At 32.3% G+C, this 25342-nt stretch overlaps 1 protein-coding gene across 3 annotated transcripts in view; it reads right to left on the reverse strand.

Annotated features, from left to right (window-relative positions):
• Window positions 1-12761: 12761 nt before the first annotated feature.
• The window catches only part of LOC143045948 (short-chain dehydrogenase/reductase family 42E member 1-like), a 55683-nt gene continuing 43102 nt past the window's right edge, over window positions 12762-25342 (reverse strand). For all 3 annotated transcript variants that reach the window (XM_076218805.1, XM_076218804.1, XM_076218803.1), the window contains exons 7-11: window positions 22035-22169; window positions 19972-20037; window positions 19082-19145; window positions 14804-14877; window positions 12762-13008 (exon numbers count right to left, since the gene is read on the reverse strand). In XM_076218805.1, the coding sequence (XP_076074920.1) occupies window positions 12778-13008; window positions 14804-14877; window positions 19082-19145; window positions 19972-20037; window positions 22035-22169 (570 nt within the window). In that variant the 3' untranslated portion in view covers window positions 12762-12777. The remainder of the gene's footprint in view (window positions 13009-14803; window positions 14878-19081; window positions 19146-19971; window positions 20038-22034; window positions 22170-25342) is intronic.

Below are 25342 nucleotides of genomic sequence, written 5' to 3' on the forward strand. Positions count from 1 at the left end.
ACTGGTTTTAAAATTATGAAAAAAATATCAGTGTACAGCTTAATAAATGCTTTGATGAATACAATCAGTCTTGTTACTATTGCAATATAGGGATTGTGGGGAAAAAATAAAACATGCGAATATGTCCACTACGAAACGGTCCCCTACGAAACAAGTATGGGAGAAAAACGTTTCGTAGTGGACACTACCACTACCATGCAGTCTTTTTTTAATCTTTTTTCAATTATATTCGTGCAAAACAAATAACAAGGGTTATAGTTTCATGTAATTTTTATTATGTTTTTATTAACATATAATAGGGTTGATGTCAACTACGAAACTTTTTGTCCACTACGAAACGGTTTTGTCCACTACGTATAACGCATCAAAATGTCCACTACGTAACATGAGTTGTACCTTCATATGTGAAGTACTGTCTAATCTTTAACGATAAAAATGGTTTTCCAATTCAGAAAAAAATGAGATTTTTCTAGTATTTAAAGTAAACAAACTGGAATGTCTATAGGAAACATTTAAAATTGCAAAAAATATGTGTGTTTAGAAGAAGTTTCGTAGGGGACAAAAGTCCCTACGAAACAGTACACAAATTATGAAAATAATATCATTTTAAAGAATATTTAATATTGCACTTTTTGTTTACAAACAGGTCTATGATAGAGGTATTCAAAATAACTCTTGAAATTAAATTTTAGACAAGTTGATTTTTCATTTTTTTTTAGGTCTGAAAGTTACGCTTTTATTGAAAAACGCCAATATGTGATTTTCCCGCAGAGATCATCCCAGATAGTTTAGTGCACACGGGAAAGAGGCAGCGACAATTTCGCCGAATATTATTCCACACCAGTGTCAATTTTCCGAAAAAAAAGTGTATCAATCACAGCTTTATGTGTGAATTTTTCTAACAAAGTTGTGATTTTATTTTAACATATCATCAAATCATAAACGCTTAAAAAAAGCTTACAACTGCAGTTTCTTTAAGTTATGACACTCGGAAGTTGGGAACTTTTTCTGAAAATAATACCATCAGTATTAAACCAAAAAATGTTGTTGGAAGTTTAATAAGCTATATATTTTCTGTCGCTTTCAATTTATTTCGATTTAGTTGGAGACGTTCTTCGATACAAATTTTACAATGGCAAACTTAGCTATTTTGAAACAAAATGCCTCTAACAGCAACGTTTAAATAGTATGAATTACAATTCGATATTTTGTATTCGGTATTTTAAAATTATAGCAAAATTATTGGGATTTTTTTATATATTTTTTCAAGTGCAGATTTGAAGACGATAAAGCATTTTTGACTATCTACGTCGTTTCGATGAGCACAGGGATAATAAAAAGTGTGTTACGGCAGAATGTAGTTATAAATCATTTTCATATTAAAAAAGCAAACAATGAGTACAGCAGGCTGTAGGAGTGCTTTATAAAAACTCGTTTCAAATAACACAGTCAATCAGGAACACAATTGCATGCATGCATGAAACTAGACCTCATTGAAGTTCAAGAAAAGAATAAAAAAAAAGATATGCAACAATGGTTAACATTTCTAATTCTAAGTCTTTCAGACAAAATATAAATGCAGCTTAATATTTAATAATTAAGAAGATTGCACATGCATGTGCAACATATGTGCAACAGGACAACAATCGAGACCACATACGGTACAATATCTTATACATTTAATATATTTATTTTCAAAGCTAAATTGAATAACGAGTAATTGTATATGTTAAAATATTCTGTTTTCATATTTGTCCCCTATAAAAAAGATAAGTTTCTATTAAATCTGTGGCTAGTGGCTTAGTCTATATAGTTAATATATGCAATATAGGATTAAACACCAAAGAAATTGCAACATAACCTACTTGAGTGTTTTTGTGTCCAATATTTTATATAATTATGATCTACTAAGTTTAATAGCGCTGGAAATTGGTAGTTTAGGCTAAAACCATTGTATTTTTAGATCAATGAAAACTTCGATTTTTTTTATATTTATGTTATTCATAAAGAAACATATTTTCACAATTTACTCTATTTGCAAATTCACAAACACGATTGCATACGGAAACATACAAAAATTTCATGACCAAGCAAAAATTTACATTTTCAGGTTTCATTATTAAATCTCTGTAAAAAGGAAACCGGAACATTTGTCAAATTTAACTCTTATTTTAAAGATAACACTCAAGATTATACACGGAAAATGACAGAATGATAAGAAGATACTGCTTCAAATCATTAACTTTGATTTTTATCATAAATCTAAGAAAACAGGAAATTGAAACTTGTCAAAATTACGTAACGCAAATTTAGATTGTTTTTTTCCTCAATATTTTCCAGAATATATACTTAAGGAGTTAAAATATTTAAAATCTCTCATGACAAACAATATTTATGATATATGTATTATTCTTCACGCTGGAACATATATACATGTAAGGTTAAAACAATAGTGTGTACTATCGCATCATACACACTCTAGGTTTAACTGACCGTGATTTATTGTAGCATCAGACACACTCTAGTTTTAATCTGACATTGATTTATTGCAGCATCAAACGCACTCTAGTTTTTACCTTACACGTATAGAGGCATCATACACGCTCTACCTAACAAGTTCTGTAGCACCATGCACACACAAGATTTAACCTTACATATACTGTCACATCATACATAGACAAGGTTTAACCTTACATGTTTTGTAGCACCATTCACACACTAGGTTTAACCTTACATGTTTTGAAGCACCATTCACACACTAGGTTTAACCTTACATGTACTGTAGCACCATGCACACTCTACATTTAAAAGTACCTGTACTGTAGCATCATACATAGACTAAGTTAAACCTGACATAAAGTGTAGCATCATTCACACTGTATGTTTGACCTGACATGTATTGTAGCATCGTTTAACCTCACATGTTCTGTAGTACCATACACACGATTTGTTAACCAATACATGTACTATAGCATCATTCACACTCTAGGTTTAATCTTACATGTACTGTAGCATCATACATACACTAGGTTTAACCTTACATGTACTGTAGCATCATACATACACTAGGTTTAACCTTACATGTACTGTAGCATCATACATACACTAGGTTTAATCTTACATGTTCTGTAGAATCATACACACGATTTGTTTAACCATACATGTACTGTAGCATTATATATAGCTAAGGTTTAACCTTACATTTACTGTAGCATCATACATACTCTAGGTAGAACCTTACAGCTACCGTGCACGTGCAATAGCATCATACACATACTACATTTACGCTTACCTGCACTGTAGCATCATACATAGACTAGGTTTAATCTAACATGTACTGTGGCATCATACATACACTAGGTTTAACCTTACATGTACTATAGCATTATTCACACTCTAGGTTTAACCTTACATGTACTATAGCATCATTCACACTCTAGGTTTAACCTTACATGTACTGTAGCATCATACAAACACTAGGTTAAACCTTACAAGTACTGTAGCATCATACATACACTAGGTTCAACCTTACATGTACTATAGCATCATTCACACTCTAGGTTTAACCTTACCTGTACTGTAGCATCATACAAACACTAGGTTTAATCTTACATGTACTATAGCATCATACACACACTACATTTACGCTTACCTGTATTGTAGCATCATACATAGACAGGTTTAACTTAACATGTACTGTAGCATAATACAAAGACTGTATAACCGTACATGTACTGTAGCATCATGTACACACTAGGTTTAACCTCACATTTACTGTAGCACCTTGTATACACTAGGTTCAACCTTGCATGTACTGACACATTATACGTACATTACATGTACTGTACCACCATATACCCTCTAAGTGAAACCTTACAGGAACCATAGCATCATACACACACTACATTTAAGCATAACTGTACTGTAGCATCATACATAGACTGTTGTATGTTCTGTGGTCGGGTTGTTGTCTCTTTGACACATTCCCCATTTGCATTCTCAATTTTATTTTTTAAGTTAAACCTTACATAAATTGTAGCATCATTCACACTGTATGTTTGACCTGACATATATTGTAGCATCATACACACTCTAGGTTTAACCTTACATGTTCTGTAGTACCATACACACGATTGGTTAAACCATACATGTACTGTAGCATTATATATATATACTAAGTTTAACCTTAAATTTACTGTAGCATCATACCTTCTCTAGGTAGTATCTTACAGCTACCGTACACGTGCAATAGCATAATACACATTCTACATTTAATCGTACCTGTACAGTAGCATCATATATAGACTAGGCCTAACCTAACATGAACTGTAGCATCATCAACATACTAGGTTTAACCTTAAATGTACTGTAGCACCATACCCACTGTATGTTTGACCTAACATGTACTGTGGCATCATACATAGACTAGGTTTAACCTTAAATGTACTGTACTGTAGCATCATTTATACACTAGGTTTAACCTAACATATACTGTAGCATCATACATAGACTAGGTTTAACCTAACATGTATTGTAGCATGATACAAAGACTGTTTAACCTTACATGTACTGTAGCATCTTTAATACAATAGGTTTAACCTGAAATGTACTGTAGCATCATACATACACTAGGTTTAACCTTACATGCATTGTAGCATCATGTACACACTAGGTTTAACCTCACATTTACTGTAGCTCCTTGTATACTTTAGGTTTAACGTAAGACCATACACACAATAGGTTAAACCTATCATGTACTGTCACATCATATATATACTAGGTTTAACCATATATATATTTATTTTAGCATCATACATCCTCTAGGTTTGACCTAACATGTACTGTAGAAACATACATACACTAAGTTAACCTTACATGTTCTGTAGAACCATGCATACATTAGGTTTAACCTTACATGTATTGTAGCACCATATAACCTCTAGGTTTAACCTTACAGGTACAATAGCATCATACATGCACTACATTTAAGGTTACAAGTACTGAAGCATCATGCATAGACTAGGTTTAACTTAACATGTACTGTAGCATCATACGAAGGATATGTATAACCTTACATGTACTGTAGGGTCATATATACACTAGGTATAACCTTACATATATTGTTGCATCATATACTCTTATGTTTAACCTTACATATATTGTTGCATCATAAACCCCCTTATGTTTAACCTTACATATATTGTTGCATCATATACTCTTATGTTTAACCTTACATATATTGTTGCATCATATACCCCCTTATGTTTAATCTTACATGTACTGTGTTACCATATGCACACTAGGTTACACCTTACATGTACTGTCGCATCATAGTGATAAATGTACTAGGTTTAACCTTATATGTATAGTAGTATCATATATCCTATAGGTTTAACCTTACAGGTTCTGTAGAACCATGCAATAGGTGCAACCTTACAGGTTATGTATCACAATACACACTCTTGGTTTAACCTTACAGGTTTTATAGCATCATGCATACACTAAATTTTAGCTTACCTGCACCTTACATGTTCTGTAGCATCATACATAGACTAGGTTTAACCTTACATATATTGTAGCATCATACACACTGTATGGTTGACCTAACATGTATTACAGCATCATACATACACTAGGTTAAACCGTACATGTACTGTAGCATCATATATGGACTAGGTTCAACCTTACATTTACTGTAGCATCATATGCACTCTAGGTAGAACATTAGCTACCATATACGTACAATAGCATCATACACACGACGTGTAAGCTTATCTGTAATGTAGCATCATACATTGTACATACACTGGTTTAACCTAACATGTACTGTAGCAGCATACATAGACTAGGTTTAAACTTATATGTATTATAGCATCATACATAAACTATGTTTAACCTAACCTGTACTGTAGCATCATACAGAGACTAGGTTTAACCTGACATGTACTGTAGCAACAAACATAGACTAGGTTTAATCTGACATATACTGTAGCAAAAACTAAAGACTATGTTTAACCTTACATGTATTATAGCACCATATACACACTAGGTTTAACCTCATATGTACTGTGGCCTCATACAAAGACTACGTTTAACCTAACATGTACTGTAGCAGCGTACATACACTAGGTTTGTCCCTGAAATGTACTGTAGCATCTTACATACACTAAGTTTAATCTTAAATGTTCCATAGAATCATACATACACTACGTTTAACCTTAAATGTACAATAGCATCATTAATACACTAGGTTTAACCTTAAATGTACTATAGCATCATATATACACTAGGTTTAACCTTAAATGTATTATAGCAACATTAATACACTAGGTTTAACCTTAAATGTATTATAGCATCATTAATACACTAGGTTTAACCTTAAATGCATTGTAGCATCATACATACACTAAGTTTAACCTTAAATGTACTATAGCATCATACATACACTAGGTTTAACCTTAAATGTACTATAGCATCATTAATACTCTAGGTTTAACCTTAAATGTACTGTAGCATCATACATTCACTAGGATAGACCTTAAATGTACGATAGCATCATTAATACACTAGGTTTAACCTGAAATGTACTGCAGCATCATTAATACACTAGGTTTTACCTTAAATGTACTATAGCATCAGTAATACACTAGGTTTAACCTAAAATGTACTGTATCATCATAATACACTAGGTTTAACCTTAAATGTACTGTAGCATCATTCACACTCTAGTTTTAACCTTAAATGTACTGTAGCATCATTCAAACTAGGTTTACCCTAACATGTACAGTAGCATCATTAAAATACTAGATTTAACCTTAAATGTACTGTAGCATCATACACACACTAGGTTTAACCTTAAATCTACTGTAGCATCATACATACTTGGTTTAACCTTAAATGTACTGTAGCATCATACACACACTAGGTTTAACCTTAAATCTACTGTATCATCATACATACTTGGTTTAACCTTAAATGTACTGTAGCTTCATTCATACACTTGGTTTAACCTGAAATGTACTGTAGCATCATACACACACTAGGATTACCCTTACATGTACTGTAGCATCATACACACACTAGGTTTAACCTTACATGTACTATATCATAATTAATACACTAGATTTAACCTTACATATACTACATCATAATTAATACACTAGATTTAACCTTAAATGTACTGTAGCATCATACATACACTAGGTTTAACCTTATATGTACTGTAGCATCTTTAATACACTAGGTTTAATCTGAAATATACTGTAGCATCATACATACACTAGGTTTAATTTTACATGTACTGAAACATAATCAATACACTAGGTTTAACCTTAAATGTACTTTAGCATCATACAAACACTAGGTTTATAGCATCTTTAATACACTAGGTTTAACCTGAAATGTACTGTAGCATCATTCATACACTAGGTTTAACCTTACATGTACTGTAGTATAATTAATACACTAGGTTAAACCTGAAATGTACTGTAGCTTCATACACACACTAGGTTTAATCTTACATGTACAGTAGCATAATTAATACACTAGGTTTAATCTTACATGTACTGTAGCATAATTAATACACTAGGTTTAACCTTAAATGTACTGTAGCATCATACATACACTAGGTTTCACCTTAAATGTACTATAGCATCAGTAATACACTAGGTTTAACCTAAAATGTACTGTATCATCATAATACACTAGGTTTAACCTTAAATATACTGTAGCATCATTCAAACTAGGTTTACCCTAACATGTACAGTAGCATCATTAAAATACTAGATTTAACCTTAAATGTACTGTAGCATCACACACACACTAGGTTTAACCTTAAATCTACTCTAGCATCATTCATACACTTGGTTTAACCTGAATGTACTGTAGCATCATGAACACACTAGGTTTAACCTTAAATGTACTGTAGCTTCATTCATACACTTGGTTTAACCTGAATGTACTGTAGCATCATGAACACACTAGGTTTAACCTTAAATGTACTGTAGCTTCATTCATACACTTGGTTTAACCTGAATGTACTGTAGCATCATACACACACTAGGATTAACCTTAAATGTACTGTAGCATCATTAATACACTAGGTTTAACCTCAACTGTACTGTATCATCATACACACACTAGGATTACCCTTACATGTACTGTAGCACCTTTAATTCACAAGGTATTACCTTACATGTACCGTAGCATCTTTAACACACTAGGTTTAACCTCACATTTACTGTAGCTCCTTGTATACTTTAGGTTTAACCTTACATGTACTGACAAATTATATGTAGACTAGGCTTTACATGTATTGTAGCACCATATACCCTCTAGTTGAAACCTTACAGAAACAATAGCATCATACACACACTACATTCAAGGTTACAAGTACTCAAGTATCATGCATAGACTAGGTTTAACATTACATGTACTATAGCATCATACAAAGGATATGTATAACCTTACATATACTCTAAGGTCATATATACACTAGCTTTAACTTTACCTCTGTTATTGCATCATATACCCTCTAGCTTACATGCACTGTAAGACCATACACACAATAGGTTAAACCTTACATGTACTGTCACATCATACATATACTAGGTTTTACCATATATATATTTATTTTAGCATCATACATCCTCTAGGTTTGACCTAACATGTACTGTAGAAACATACATACACTAGGATTAACCTTACATGTACTGTAGCATAATTAATACACTAGGTTTAACCTAAACTGTACTGTAGCATCATACATACACTAGGTTTAACCTTAAATGTACTATAGCATCATTCACACTAGATTTAACCTTAAATGTACTGTAGCTTCATACACACACTAGGTTTAATCTTACATGTACTGTAGCATAATTAATACACTAGGTTTAACCTTAAATGTACTTTAGCATCATTCAAACACTAGGTTTAACCTTACATGTACTGTAGCATCATACATACACTAGGTTTAACCTTACATGTACTGTAGCATCATACATACACTAGGTTTAACCTTAAATGTACTTTAGCATCATTCAAACACTAGGTTTAACCTTACATGTACTGTAGCATCATACATACACTAGGTTTAACCTTACATGTATTGTAGCATCATACATACTAGGTTTACCCTCACATGTACTGTAGCTACATATATACACTAGGTTCAACCTGAAATGTACTGAGTATGTAGCATCATTAATACACTACGTTCAACCTTAAATGTACTGTAGCATCTTACAAACACTGGTTTAACCTTACATGTACAATAGCATCATTAATGCACTAGGTTTAACCTTAAATGTACAGTAGCATCATTAATGCACTAGGTTTAACCTTAAATGTACTGTAGCTTCATACATACACTAGGTTTAACCTTAAATGTACTGTAGCTTCATACATACACTAGGTTTAACCTTAAATGTACTGTAGCTTCATACATACACTAGGTTTCACCTTACATGTACTGTAGCTTCATACATACACTAGGTTTCACCTTACATGTACTGTAGCATCATTAATACACTAGGTTTCACCTTACATGTACTGTAGCTTCATACACACACTAGGTTAAACTTTACATGTACTGTAGCATCATTAATACACAAGGTTAAACCTTACATGTACTGTAGCTTCATACACACACTAGGTTAAACCTTACATGTACTGTAGCATCTTTAATACACTAGGTTTAACCTTAAATGTACTGTAGCTGCATACATACACTAGGTTTAACCTTAAATGTACTGTAGCTTCATACATACACTAGGTTTCACCTTACATGTACTGTAGCTTCATACACACACTAGGTTAAACCTTACATGTACTGTAGCATCATTAATACACTAGGTTTAACCTTAAATGTATTATAGCATCATACGTACACTAGGTTTAACCTTAAATGTACTGTAGCATCATATATACACTAGGTTTAACCTTAAATGTACTGTAGCATCATTAATACACTAGGTTTAACCTCAACTGTACTGTAGCTTCAAACACACACTAGGTTTACCCTTACATGTACTGTAGCTACATACATACACTAGGTTCAACCTGAAATGTACTGAGTATGTAGCATCATTAATACACTACGTTCAACCTTAAATGTACTGTAGCATCATTAATGCACTAGGTTTAACCTTAAAAGTTAGTTTGTAATTTTTTATCTCATCTTGTATGAAATCATAAAATCTCTTGGTCAAGTTCTTCAACAAAGTATTGATGATGCCCTTTAGTTTTTGGTTAATTTGTTATTGTAATGCAAGTCATTTACGAGATCAGGTTCTTCGGCTTTCCATGAGTATGCCAACAAATGTCTTCCATTGAATATGTAGCACGTCTTTTATAACATGAAAGTAATTATTAGTTCAAGGTAAGATGAACTTACTAGATGGACATACACACCTTAAATCATCCCATACACAAAATATAGTTGCCCTTTTACTGATATATGCAGTAAGAAATGGACCTAACCACAAAACTTTAAATTGACCAAAGAACCACAAAAATGAGGTAAAGTTCAGATAGTATGTATTGAACTACAAATTTCTTAAAGTATCCTGATAATGCACATGCTAGATTTTAAGTATTCTTGTGTAATAAGCTCCCTGGTTTTGTTGTCCTACTGCTTATAGTATACTAGTATGAAAGCTAGTTGACCGCAGCAACTTATCCTGGATGATTGATATATGAAATGGGGTCAAGGTCAAGGTGAGATGAAACCTGTCTGATGGACATCATACCTTGTCATGAAGCTATATACCAAATAAATTTTTCCTATTACTCATTAAAGAAAAAAAAATAAGGTGATGACAAAACTAGTCACTTAACCATAAGATTATGAAAGTTTAATTTTATGCCCTTTGTTAAACCTCATGCAACTCACCACTTATGTGTGTGTCTGTCAATTGAATGACTCTATTGAACTAACCAGTATACCGTATATTGACAATGATTGTTAAGAACCTTGATGTAGTGTGTGCCTGTTCCAAGTTCTGTCAATTGAATGACTCTATAGAACTAACCAGTATACCGTATATTGACAATGATTGTTAAGAATATACCTTGATGTAGTGTGTGCCTGTTCAAAGTTCGGTCAATTGAATGACTCTATTGAACTAACCAGTATACCGTATATTGACAATGATTGTTAAGAATATACCTTGATGCAGTGTATTTGTTACTTCATAATCTGTTGATGTGGTAGATCTACTTTTGATACTTATCTGCTTTGTGGTCAACCACCATTGTGCTGATATTTGCTATTGTATTGTATATTTTATTGCAAATCTAATATTATAAGTCTAATTTCAGTTGTTTGATTCTTGCTTGACGATAACAACTGATATCAGTATAATTTACATAAATATGCTTGAATACAGAACATACAATTGTTATTCAAAATTATTTTTTTTCACATTTAGTATTATTATTTATTTTTTACGTAAACTGTTTTGTTATAAATTAGGACATTAATTTTCTCAATTGAATTGTTCCATATTTTCATGTCTGGACCTTTCATAGCTGACCATGTGGGGTGAGTTTTTCTCATAGTTGAAGGCAGCACTGTTGCCTATAATTGCTTACATCCACTTCATTTGAACTTTGGTGGATAGTTGTCAATCATACCACATCTCCTTATCTTTATATACATATTACAAGGTCTGTTGTCATGGCAACATCAATCGATTAACAAACTTTTGGATATATTTATAATTTAGAATCTTCATTGAAGGTGGAGCACGAATGCACAGATAATTAATTATATTGATGTGCCATTTGTATGCAAGAGTGACATTCCTTTGATTTATGTGCCGATTCGAAAAAAAGTTATGCGAGTATTGTCTCCCTTTAACAGGTTCATTATTTTATAATTAAGTATAGGTTTCTGATTTAAATTTGAATAATTACAATATGTAACAATTCAATATATTTCAGTTTTTGTTATTGGTGTATCAAAGACATTGATGTACGAATATAATTTCATAAATTTGAAATGTTTAAAATATAAAGAACCGTTCATCAATTTTGAAAAAGACTATAAATGAAAGCCATTAACTCCCCTTCATGATAGATTGATTGGGAAATAAACCAGAGCTATCTCATATTAATCACAGAGAAGGACTACCAAGCAATTTTTCATTGTAGCTTATTGAATGTAAAAAAACAATTTTCCCCTATAAACGAATGTTACTTTATACAAATAAAGAGACTTTGTTAGCTAAATCTACAAATTTTATTAGATATTATGAATTTTTATTACAATAGATTTACATGCTACTTAGGGAGCTACCATTTGATTTTTATGGTGGGGCTAGGATGAAAAATTTTGTCCTGCATTTTTTTTAGCTGTAATCTCTGTCCTGCCTTTTTATTTTTCACTCTGTTTGGTCCTGCTTTTTTTTTTTAGTTTATCCTGACTTTTTTTTACCTAAATTGTCGTCCTGACTTTTTTTTTTGGCAATTGTCTCATTCTGCCTTTTTTTTTCTCAAAACTCCTGTCCTGCCTATTTTTTTCAAATTTCATCCTAGCCCCCCCCATAAAAATCAAATGGTAACTCCTTTAAGAGGCTTGCTAATGGTCACTCACACAATTTATACACTTTTCTTGGAGGGAGGAAGGGGACAAATATAGTGTTGTTGATGTTTTTTTTAATTATATAAAAAAAAAAAAAATGTTTCTAGTTTAATGATTTTTATTGCAATTGCCCTTCTACATCAACCAATCGAATTAAATAAAATTATAAGACAAATTAATGCATAGTTCAACTATTTTACTGATGGTAAAAATGACATTATTAAACATACAAAGACACAAAATAAAATAACATTCCACATAAAATCATAAAAAGGACTTTTTTCTTTCCTTATTTTATGATGTCCAGAATCTAAATAAAATTTGAGAACCTCTGATATATCATTCTGTTTTGTAGGGTTATAGCCCAGTTGTTTCCTTGCTTTCTCTATGCTGAAGTAATGTGTCACTCCTGTCTTGAACACCTGAAAGAAGATACCATAAAAATATGTAAGATAAATTACCACTTTATTTGGGTTGAAAATGTTTTGAAGGGCAAGTCCAAGTTGTATGAATACGGGTGGGTGGCTTATATCTGTAGGACTCTCAAGTGCGATGGGGACGCTAAAGTATGATGATCACGCTAAAGTGCGATGCCTACACACACTAAAGTGTGAAGGTCCGCCAAAGTATAGACGTAATAAACGTACTATGGATTATAACATGAACAGTCTTTTATACAAACAATAAAATGAACATGCTGAAAGATAAATGTAGAATATTTGATTAACAACTTTAAACCAAATGGTCACGACTTACTCAATTTAAACATAACTGTGTTTTGTCGGCTAAGGCAAATGTTGTTGTTTTTTCGGGTGCTGGAAGAAGGACTTTTGTCCTGCATAGGACCATCTCAATATACAGATACAAAAGTATATGCATAAGTTCCTTTATCCTGTTTCTATTAGAAGCTAACGGATGCATTGAAATTATTGCATATGTTGCGGTTTACTTTTCGGTCCCCATTAAAAAATTGTTGATTTTATTGAAAATTAGAGTCGGTAAAATAAAGGTACATGTTTTCATGCGTAAATCATAAATTGTCTGCTAAAAAATTAGTTTGTACATAGTAGGAAAATACAACCTGTATTTGTACTCGCTGCGAAAAAGGAGAAAGCTAGGAGAACATTGCATTCTCCCTCATATAAATTAAGAATGTTTTAAACAAATTATTGTTTCACAATGAACGAATTTTGTATTTGTAATTTACAATATACACATTAGTGATAGACTGTGTGAACGGCAAGCTACACCAATTATCCAAATATTTGATACTGGCCCGAATTAAAAAATAATCATATACAGGATAAGTAGATTTTTGTCACACCTAAATTACTATTTTAGCAATTATCACGTGGTCGTTCTTCTTTATTTAGAAACTACACTTAAGCTTACCAGTAATTATAAAGCCTATCACATATGTTATAAAACCTTATCACACTAGCTTTTGCAAAAAGACTATTTATTACATCCGTGTTCTTTAACGTTTTAATCTCTTTAACATTAGTCTTTTGGTCCATCACACTTTTGTGTGATAAACCATCGTACTTTAGCAAACAAACAGCCTTCGCACTTTAGCGTGATACACCATTGTACTTTAGCGTAGACCATTGCATTTCAGCGTGACCATCACACTTTAGAGTCCTACATATCTACTTGTACAGATCATTTTTGCAGATTACTGCAGTCAAATACCATAAGAAATAATGTTTAAATTACAGTAAAACCCAAGTTTTTTGTGGGGTTTGTGTTGCTCAGTCTTTAGTTTTTTATGTTGGGTTTTGTGTACGATTGTTTGTTTGTTGCCTTTTTCTTTGTTAACCATAGAGTTGTAAGTTTATTTTCAACTTATCAGTTTGAATGTCACTCTGGTATCTTTCGTCCCTCTTTTTGAAATAATAACACTACAGGGAAGTTATGAAGATGTTGTAATTAGCATTTTGTTGGAACTCGTTCAATGCTGGAATTTTTTATGTGTAGTGAATCTGAAACTTGAATCTATAGTAAGTTCTTTATTGAGACATCATTTTGAAGAAGTCTTTAAATTGTGAAATTTAATTTTCTTGTCTGAATTTGGCAGTATATGTTTATTGCTGAATCAGAAAGCAATAAAAATTGACAAGAAAGCGAAGCAATATTTGATAAATAAAATTATAATGTTGTTAAAAAAAAGAAAAAAAAAGAAAGTGAAGTGAAGTTCTATTTTATATTAATGCTTACTTCAGTCCTGGTGAGCAAAGGTTGGAAATTATAAACTCTTGCTACAAAGTAATGGATCCATTCTGTAAGGAAAGCTACAATTGAAAAAAAAAATCAGTCATCTGGTTATTTTATATAAAGTTTTTCTACAATGAATGGTGATACATGTATAGAATGATTAAATTATGTTATTTGGTCATGGTGAGATAATTTTAGTTTTCGATTCTAATAACTACCGGTAATAATATGTCTGCCTTTTATGAATATAGTTGGTCATGGTTTTCTCAACATTAATATTTGTATAAGATCATATGCTTAATCATGCTTCTAATAGAAAAATATAATGACTTTCAAAACATGACTATTTAGAATCCTATATATCATATCATCTCCGATATCCGTCTATTTCATTACAAATCACAAAATTCTCCTTACACATATTCATAATTCCATTTTAATCAGCTTTACACCTTTTTCCAGAAAAATCGATATTTCTAATTAATATAAAATTGAAAATATTATATAAGATATGCCAGTCCAAACATGATAGGGACAGAATTGTATCCACTTGAGAAATTTACACAATGTACAACTCAGAGTTTAACTTAATTGAATTAATATTTGTTCCCATGTGTCAAAGAAAACATTGATTTTTAACACGTCCAAGGAAAGATAACTCATAATGACATGAAATACATACTTCACTTGTAGAACATAATCAATAGAGTTAACACGAGGGTCTAGAAGACAGGGGTAGTTATATTGAAACCATTCCAAACGGACAATTTAATTAAATCTCAGTTTCAACTTACCAGGGTTTTTTCCTTAATGAGGTCAAACCACAATAAATTGCTTCACCAAGCACAGCTGGATTCGACCCCAGAGGTCCAACCCTGAGCAGTTGCCTGAGTTGGGACAAAAACGTAAATTGTAATTAAATATTTGACACTTAATAGGTTTCTGACACAGAATTACTGTAATCAAAGAACTTAGAATTAGTTATATGGTGTGAATTTATATATTTTTTGCTTTTGTGTAATTAATTATGCTGTTGTGAATTGACCCCCCCCCCCCCCCCCCAAAAAAAAAAAAAGAAGGTTAACCTCCCCTCTTTTGTTGATGTGCAATACACTATGCTGTTGCGAATTGACCCCCTCCCAAATCCACACCTTTTTGCTCTTGTGCAAAACACTATGCTGTTGCCTATTGATCCCCCCCCCCATTAACAAGAAAAACATAGTTTCCCTCCCCCTCCCCCTTTTATTGCCCCTAATTCCTAAATGGTTTGAGCCATTGATCAGAACCATCCCTTTGTGGTATGAAAACTTGTGGTATAATTTCAGAGAGATTTATACACTTAAACACAAGTTACTGTCTGGAAACTACAAAAATACTTGTTTGGTCCCTTATTCCATAACTGTTGGGACGATAACCCCCAAAATCAATCCCAATCTTCCTTTAGTGGCATTGAACCTACTGGTAAAAAATTATAGAGATCCATTTACTTAAACTAAAGTTATTGTCTGGACACTAAATGCGTCTTCAGACGACGCAGAAGACGACATGATAGCATTATATGACGCTAAAAAATTTGGCGGTCGTATAAAAAGCATATCTGTATATATAAAAAATGCCTAAAAAAATCCCACTAGGAATTCTCAAATAAAGATCCTTTAGTGATTCCCAACATAGCTTAAAAACCTGTGATATTTTTACAATCCACTTTCCACTTTAATGATCCCCCATTTATGGTTTTTCCTTGAAGAAAAATATACTGAATAAAGCAGTTTAGTTCAATAAAGAAATAGCACAGATTTAGCAGTTTTTCAATATATAAAGGGCTTAATTTATGGACAGTAAAACTGATGCCACCAAATTTTGAACTTGATCTGTGTTTTGTGGTGATAAGCATTGTGTATAAGTTTCATAACATTTGGTTGAAGCAAACTAAATAAAGAGAATGAAAAGGACAGATTTAGCAATTTGTATGTTTATAAAGGGGCATAACTCATGAAGGCTTAATATGACGCTGTCTAATTTGATACTTGATATGTGTTATGTGGTAATAATCATTGTGTATAAGTTGCATTACATTTTGATGAGGATAACTAAAGTTAGAGAATGGAAACAACAGATAAAGCATTTTTTTCCATTTATAAAGGTGCCTTACTTGTGAACAGTAAAAGGGACACCATCCAATTTTGAACTTAATCTGTATTTTGGGATAATATAAAGTGTAAAAGTTTTATATTTGGTTGAGAAAAAAATAAAAAGTCATTTTTTAGGACACTCCGGACAGATTGGACGGACAAAGGACAGACATGGGTAACTCTGCTAATAAAATATCCTATATGTTGAATGGCAATTTTAGGGATTTGAATTCTATGAACGGTAGATCTTACCCTGATCATCAGTTTTGCTGATCCCATAATCAAAAATATATTGGTAAAAATTGATAACTCAAAGGATTTTACTTTGCTGATCATTTTTGATTTTAACAGTTCATTTTATTATCTATTGCAGTTTTGAATATAATTGCCAAATGCATAAAAAATTTGTAAGGGTTCCGCAGAACCCAGTGTCTCTCCTAATTTTGCTGTAAATTGCAAGCTCAACAAAAATGAGGGAAAAAAATCAATAAAAATATTCCACTTGATACTATCTTTTGATTGTAAGAAGCTTCTGTCCAAGTTTGGTAAATCTAATAAATGTTTTAAAAACTTAAACTGCAGACTGGATGTAATGTTAACTGGAAGAAAAACTAAGTCCATTTATAAGTAAAATACAGATACACAGGTACAAAATATTAACAAAATGTCCTTCTAGATACTAGCTTTTCATCACAAACAAGCTTCTGTCCAAGTTTGGTACAAATTAAAAAAAGTATAAGAAAGTTATCAAATTTTTTAAAATTTAACCACAGAGTGAATGTGTTGTTTCCTGGCAGAAAATCTAAGTCCATTTAAAGTCAATTACGCAAAAAATGGATTAATTGTTTTACAAAATTTAATTCTGGATACTATCTTATGGTCATAAACAAGCTTCTGTCCAAGTTTGGTACAAACCAAGGATAGTTTAAGAAAGTTATTAAAATTTTAAAATCTTTAACCACAGAGTGAATGTAATGTTTTCCCGCAGAAAAACTAAGTCCATTCATAAGTAAAATACGCAAAAAATGGAATTTTATTTTTACAAAATTTACTTCTGGAAAATATCTTATGATCATAAACAAGCTTTTGTCCAAGTTTGGTAGAAATCCAGGCTAGTTTAAGAAAGTAATTAAAATTTAAAAAACTTTAACCACAGAGTGAATGTAATGTTTTCCCGCAGAAAAACTAAGTCCATTTATAAGTAAAATACGGAAAAAAAGGAATTTTATTTTCACAAAATTTACTTCTAGATACTATCCTGTGATCATAAACAAGCTTCTGTCCAAGTTTGGTAGAAATCCAGTATGGTTTAAGAAAGTTATCAAAATTTCAAAATTTTTAACCACAGAGTGAATATTTGTTGACGACGCCGGAACGTAGGATCACTTAGTCTCGCTTTTTCGACTAAAGTCGAAGCCTCAACAAAAATAGGTAAAAACAAAATTCAACATTTTTTAATAGGTCAATAATTTAACATTGGAGGAAAATGATAATCTAACCAATTTGATCCTTTGCAGTTTTTTTTATCTTTTATGTTTTTCATTTTACCCTTGTGTTATGGTTGATTGGCAAGAAAAATCAAACACAAATTTTGTACTTAATACACGGTATTCTTAGGATCATTCAGTCCGAGTTTGGTTGAAATTGGTTGATATGTTTGACCTTGAAACCGTAAACAGCAATGAAATATGCCAACTGATGGCCCAACTGATGACAATAGGTCACTTGGTTCATAGCATCAGCCATTGACATCAGATGTCAACCAAAGATAGAAAAAATTGAGAAAGCATAACAACCAAGCTAACCTGATTGCACTGGAAAATACACAATTAAAAAAAAATCCTCAATACTTGAAGAAAAAAAAATGTAAACACAGGTCAAGCATTTCTACAGCAAAAAAGGACATGTAGAGTACACGTTAGAAGTATTTTTTTAATGTTTTTAAGTAGAATAATTAGGTTTCATAATATTAAAAAAAGAAGACCATGGAAATAGTTGTTTGATTAAAAATAATGATATATAATTGTGCAATGTGATAAACTTAATAGGAAAAGAAAAGTAACTCAAACTGAACCAGAGTGTGAGGTTAAATCACTTCTGAGTTATCTTTCTTAGAACCCATTATTAACTGATGTATAGGAGTACATACCTATGAAGTATACTACTGATACAGGCAATGTCATTTTTGGCATTTTATATCCTAATCCTTCAAACTAAAAAAAAAATAAAAAAAATAGACATCAAGTTTGTGTCATATTTCGGATATTTTGATCATTAAATCTAAAATTACAAAGTATAAAGTATTCAAAATACAGCAATACCAATGTATATACTAAACACACAGAGTTTAAATAGTTTAATGAATTTAGTAAAGTAATGAATTACAAAAACAAAACAAATATTTATAAAATTAGCGGTTATGTATTTAACGCATAATATAAATATTTTACAAGGTTGTAAATTAAGCTCTGCAATATTTCCCATAGATAATGATTATACTAATTTGAATTTAATAAAATTAAGAAAAGAACCGATTAATATATATAATGATAATTTTAGATAATTTATCACACATTCTGACATGCCTATAATGTCCCTGAATAAATGTTATAGACAACCTGATGGTCGGTGGTTGTGGTTGTCATTTTTTGATGTGGTTCATAAGTATTTTTTTTTTATATAGACAGTTGGTTTTCCTGTTTGAATGGTTTACACTACGGTAGTTATTTTTTGGGTCCTTTATAGCTTGCTGTTCGGTGTAAGCCAAGACTCTGTGTTGAAGACTGTACTTTGACCTATATATATGGTTTACTTTTACAAATTGTGACTTGGATGGAGAGTTGTCTGATTGACACTCATATCACATCTTCTTATACCTAACAATAACTATTCATAATAAGCCTAACATTATTTTGAGAGCTTCAGCATTAGAATTTTACAATTTTTGCTATCCTTATGACCAAATAATGGTGGTGCAAGTTCTATCATACATCATCCTTTGTTTTAGCAAGGTGTTATTTTGGATGAATTTTGACTTACCAATGGTCTGAAGAATTCAAAAGTATTAACTGGAGCACCATCAGACAGAAAATATGCTTGACCTCTCTGAAAATAATGGATAATAATTAAGGCAAGGCATATATATAGTGATCTTATGGATTTTTATAAAATTTCAGTTGTAACTAAGGCATTGGGAAGCTTCTTTTGGACATTAAAAAAGATATACTTTGTAGAGATACAAGTAACCCTAACAAATATTTAAATTTAGAAATAAATCAACTAAATGCAATAGATGAAATAAAGTTGTAAAGTATGATATTTCATAAATATTGAATCACACATTATGCAGTGGTAGAATCTATATTTATTTGACTTGTTGGGATAATGGCACATCAGTACAATCTAAGATTTAAAGTTCATCTGCAATAATTTCTTAATACACATAAATTTTTAAAAGTTAAGTAACTTTTAATCTCATCAAATTTATGTATATATAACCAATAATCTAATCAAAATTATTTATATAACCACTAATCTAATCAGAATATAAATTCAACATCTGCAGATGGTTTTCATATACCATAACCTAAAAGCTAAACTGAAATGTTGAAAAATTGTTTCATAATTCTATAGGCATTGTGTGAACACCATGTGTATGATTGCAAAGTAGACACAGCTATACATATTCTGTCTGTAGACAATGTTTGACCACAATGTGTATAATTACCTAGTACTCACAGCTATAAACAACTTGTCATTTGACAAAATGCCTGACTACCATGTGAATTATTACAATGTACTCACAGCTAAACAGACTTATCTGTAAACATAATGCCTGACCACCAATGTGTAAGATTTCCTAGTACTCACAGCTAAACAGACTTATCTGTAAACATAATGCCTGACCACCATGTGTACAATTACCTAGTACTCACAGCTAAACAGACTTATCTGTAAACATAATGCCTGACCACCATGTGTACAATTGCCTAGTACTCACAGCTATAAACAACTTGTCAGTTGACAAAATGCCTGACTACCATGTGAATTATTACAATGTACTCACAGCTAAACAGACTTATATGTAAACATAATGCCTGACCACCATGTGTACAATTACCTAGTACTCACAGCTAAACAGACTTATCTGTAAACATAATGCCTGACCACCATGTGTACAATTACCTAGTACTCACAGCTAAACAGACTTATCTGTAAACACAATGCCCGACCACCATGTGTACAATTACCTAGTCCTCACAGCTAAACAGACTTATCTGTAAACAAAATGCCTGACCACCATGTGTACAATTACCTAGTACTCAGAGCTATAAACAACTTGTCAGTTGACAAAATGCCTGACTACCATGTGAATTATTACAATGTACTCACAGCTAAACAGACTTATCTGTAAACATAATGCCTGACCACCATGTGTACAATTACCTAGTACTCACAGCTAAACAGACTTATCTGTAAACATAAATTACCTAGTCCTCACAGCTAAACAGACTTATCTGTAAACAAAATGCCTGACCACCATGTGTACAATTACCTAGTACTCACAGCTAAACAGACTTATCTGTAAACATAATGCCTGACCACCATGTGTACAATTACCTTGTACTCACAGCTAAACAGACTTATCTGTAAACATAATGCCTGACCACCATGTGTACAATTACTTAGTACTCACAGCTAAACAGACTTATCTGTAAACATAATGCCTGACCACCATGTGTACAATTACCTAGTACTCACAGCTAAACAGACTTATCTGTAAACATAATGCCTGACCACCATGTGTACAATTACCTAGTACTCACAGCTAAACAGACTTATCTGTAAACATAATGCCTGACCACCATGTGAATGATTACAAAGTACTCACAAATATGCATATCTTGTCTGTAGACAATGTTTGATCCCTATGAATAAAATAAAACAGTACTCACAGCTATAAATACCATATTTGTAGACAATGCTTGGCTAACATGTGACAATAATGTGTAATATTATAAAGTATACACAGCTATGTACGTGTGCAAAATACTTACATTCTTGACACAATGACTAATCACAAATAAATACAAAGTACTCACAGCTATGCATTCTCTCTCTGCAGACAGTGCTTGACCAGCCAGTATATGTCCCTGAACCAAATTATCTACATGTAGAAAGTCCTGCAAGGTCCCACCTCCATAGGTCATTATCATTAGACCTTGTTCCACATAACCCTGAAAAAAAGAGGAGAAAATATTAGTGTTTTAGATATTAGTCAGACTAAAATGGCACCTTTACAATGTATGTATTTAAACAATGCAGGATGTTCATATTGTTGTATTTCTTTGGAATGGGTGAAAATGTGCAAAACTAAGAGACAAATCTCAATCATAAAACAATGATAGCCAGTAAATCAGTCCATTTTATGCTGCATCAACAGAATTCACTTGGGTATAGAAATGTGTGGTTTGCAAATAAAAATAAAAGTAGATAACAAATAAATGTGGAATGTGTCCATAGGGACACAGATGAAGCCCCTCCTAGCATATAACATAATAAAGGGACATACCTCAAGAACTATAAAAGTGACGCTTTCAAAGCTTGAATTTAAACTGAGATAAGAGGTAATAAGCATTATATATATATACATTTCATTTAATTTAGTTAAGACAAACTTAAGTTAGAGAACGGAAACAAAATATCATACAAGGTTATAAAACTAGAAAAATGCTTATTTGGGTCCTTTTTTGAACCCATATTCCTAAACTGTTAGGACCATAACCCCCAAAATCAATACCAACATTCCTTTTGTGGTTATAAACCTGGTGTTTAAATTTCATAGATTTCTATTAGCTTATGCTAAAATTATTGTCCTAAGACCAATTGTCTTTAAACTACAGGTGTCCCGACGAAGACGATATGATACCACATCTTATTTTAAAGAGCGCACACGCTGAAATGTCTTGCCTTCTTTACTAAACATTGATATTATGTTGACCGTCCTAAATATAAAGCTTTATTACAACTGTCACATCAACTCAACATTACCAAAGAAAACTAAACATTTATCAATGAACCATGAAAATGAGGTCAAGGTCAGATGAACCATGCCAGGCAGACATGTACAGCTAACAATTCTTCCATACATCAAATATAAATGACCTATTGCTTATAAATTAAGAAAAACAGACCAAATACACAAATACTTAGCAATGAACTGTGAAAATGAGGTCAAGGTCAAATAAAACATGCGCGACTGACATATAGATCATAAAATATTTCCATACACCAAATAAAGTTGACCTATTGCATATAGTATAAGAAAATTAGACCAAAACTCAAAAACTTAACTTTGACCACTGAACCATGAAAATGAGGTCAAGGTCAGATGACACCTGTCAGCTAGACATGTACACCTTACAATCATCCCATACACCAAATATAGTTCACCTATTGCATATAGTATAAGAAAAACGGACCAAAACACAACCAGGTGCTCCGCAGGGCGCAGCTTTATACGACCCCAGTGGTAGACCTCTGAACAGTTGGGGCAAATTTGGTCATAATATTCAAGCTTGATACTGTCTGAATTTGGATTGTGATCAAATTTTTGACAAAATATAGGTTTTTGTCACAAAATTAATGTGGTCAAAGATCTAACAAATCTATTGCACAATACTGTGCAATTGAAGATTTCTTCTTGAAACTTTTCAAAATCGAAATTTGAAAAATTTTGAAAAAAAAAGGAATCCCTTAAAAAAATGGTAAACAATAATCCCCCACCCCCAACTTTTTGAAACCCCCTTGGAGTAATAACCCTTAAACTCAATCCCATGCTTTCCTTTGTAGTATTGAACCTTGTAGTACAATTTCAGAGAGATCCATACACTTAAACACAAGTTATTGTCATGATTGTTTGGAAACTAAAAACATGCTTCTTTTTGGCCCTTTTTGGCCCCTAATTCCTACATGTTTTGGGCAAATAACCCAAAACTTAAATCCAGCCTCCACTTTGCTATATGGTACATTGTGGTACAATTTCAGAGAGATCCATAAAATTACACACAAGTTATTGTCTGGAAACAAGAAAAATTCTTATTTTGGCCCCTTTTTTGCCTTAATTCCTAAACTTTGGCCCCATAACCCCTAAAATGAATCCAAACCTTCTACTTGTGGTTTTAAACATTGCGGAATTATTTCACAGCAATTGAAATACTTGTACACAAGTTAATATCCTGAAACATGAAAAATTCTTGTTTTGGGCCCCTTTTAGGCCCCTAATTCCTAAACGGTTGGGACCAACATCCCCAAAATCGATCCCAATCTTCCTTTTGTGGTATTGAACCTTCTGCAAAAATTTCATAAAGATCTATTAACTATAACTAAAGTAATTATCCGGAAAACAATATGTCTTCGGACGACACAGATGACGAAGCAGACGACGACAACTCATACCATTATACGATCCCAAAATTTTTTTGGGGTCGTATAACAACTTAACTATAACCACTGAACCATGAAAATGAGGTAAAGGTCAGATGACACCTGCCAGTTGGATATGTACACCTTACAGTCCTTCCATACACCAAATATACTAGACCTATTGCTTATAGTATCTGAGATATGGACTTGACCACCAAAACTTAACCTTGTTCACTGATCCATGAAATGAGGTAGAGGTCAATTGAAAACTGTCTTACAGGCATGAGGACCTTGCAAGGTACGCACATACCAAAATGAGGTCAAGGACATTGGACATGTGACAGACAGAAACTTCGTAACATGAGGCATCTATATACAAAGAATGAAGCATCCAGGTCTTCCACCTTCTAAAATATTAAGCTTTAAAAGAAGCTAGCTAACAATGCCGTTGTAGCCAGATCACTATCCCTATGTCAAGCTTTTTGCAACAAAAGTTGCAGGCTCGACAAAAATAGCCACATTGCATCCTTAAACAGCCACATATCAATCATACTTATGTTTAACTTTAACTCATACATTCATTTAAAGCATATCTAGAGAGAAAAAAATCATCTTTTTTCATCCTCTCTCAAATTAATGAAACCAGGTGCTCTGCAGGGTGCAGCTTTATACGACTGCAGAAGTCGAAACCCTGAACAGTTGGGACAAGTATGGACACAACATTCAAACTTGATACAGCTCTGAATTTGGATTGTGATCAAATTTTTGACATAATATGAGTTTCTGACACAAAAAAAATGTCAAGATCTTACAAATCTATTGTGCAATATTGTGCAATGAAAGATTTCTTCTTTTAATTTTTCAAAAATTCGGAATTTGAGAAATTTGAAAAAAAATAAATTGAAAACAACTACCACCCCTCTTTTTTTTGCAATTAGTCCAAAACCTGACATTTCTTTTTACATAAAATACAAGTAGTGTAAGG

The sequence above is a fragment of the Mytilus galloprovincialis genome, chromosome 9 (genome assembly GCF_965363235.1).
Source record: "Mytilus galloprovincialis chromosome 9, xbMytGall1.hap1.1, whole genome shotgun sequence".
Lineage (NCBI taxonomy): Eukaryota > Metazoa > Mollusca > Bivalvia > Mytilida > Mytilidae > Mytilus > Mytilus galloprovincialis.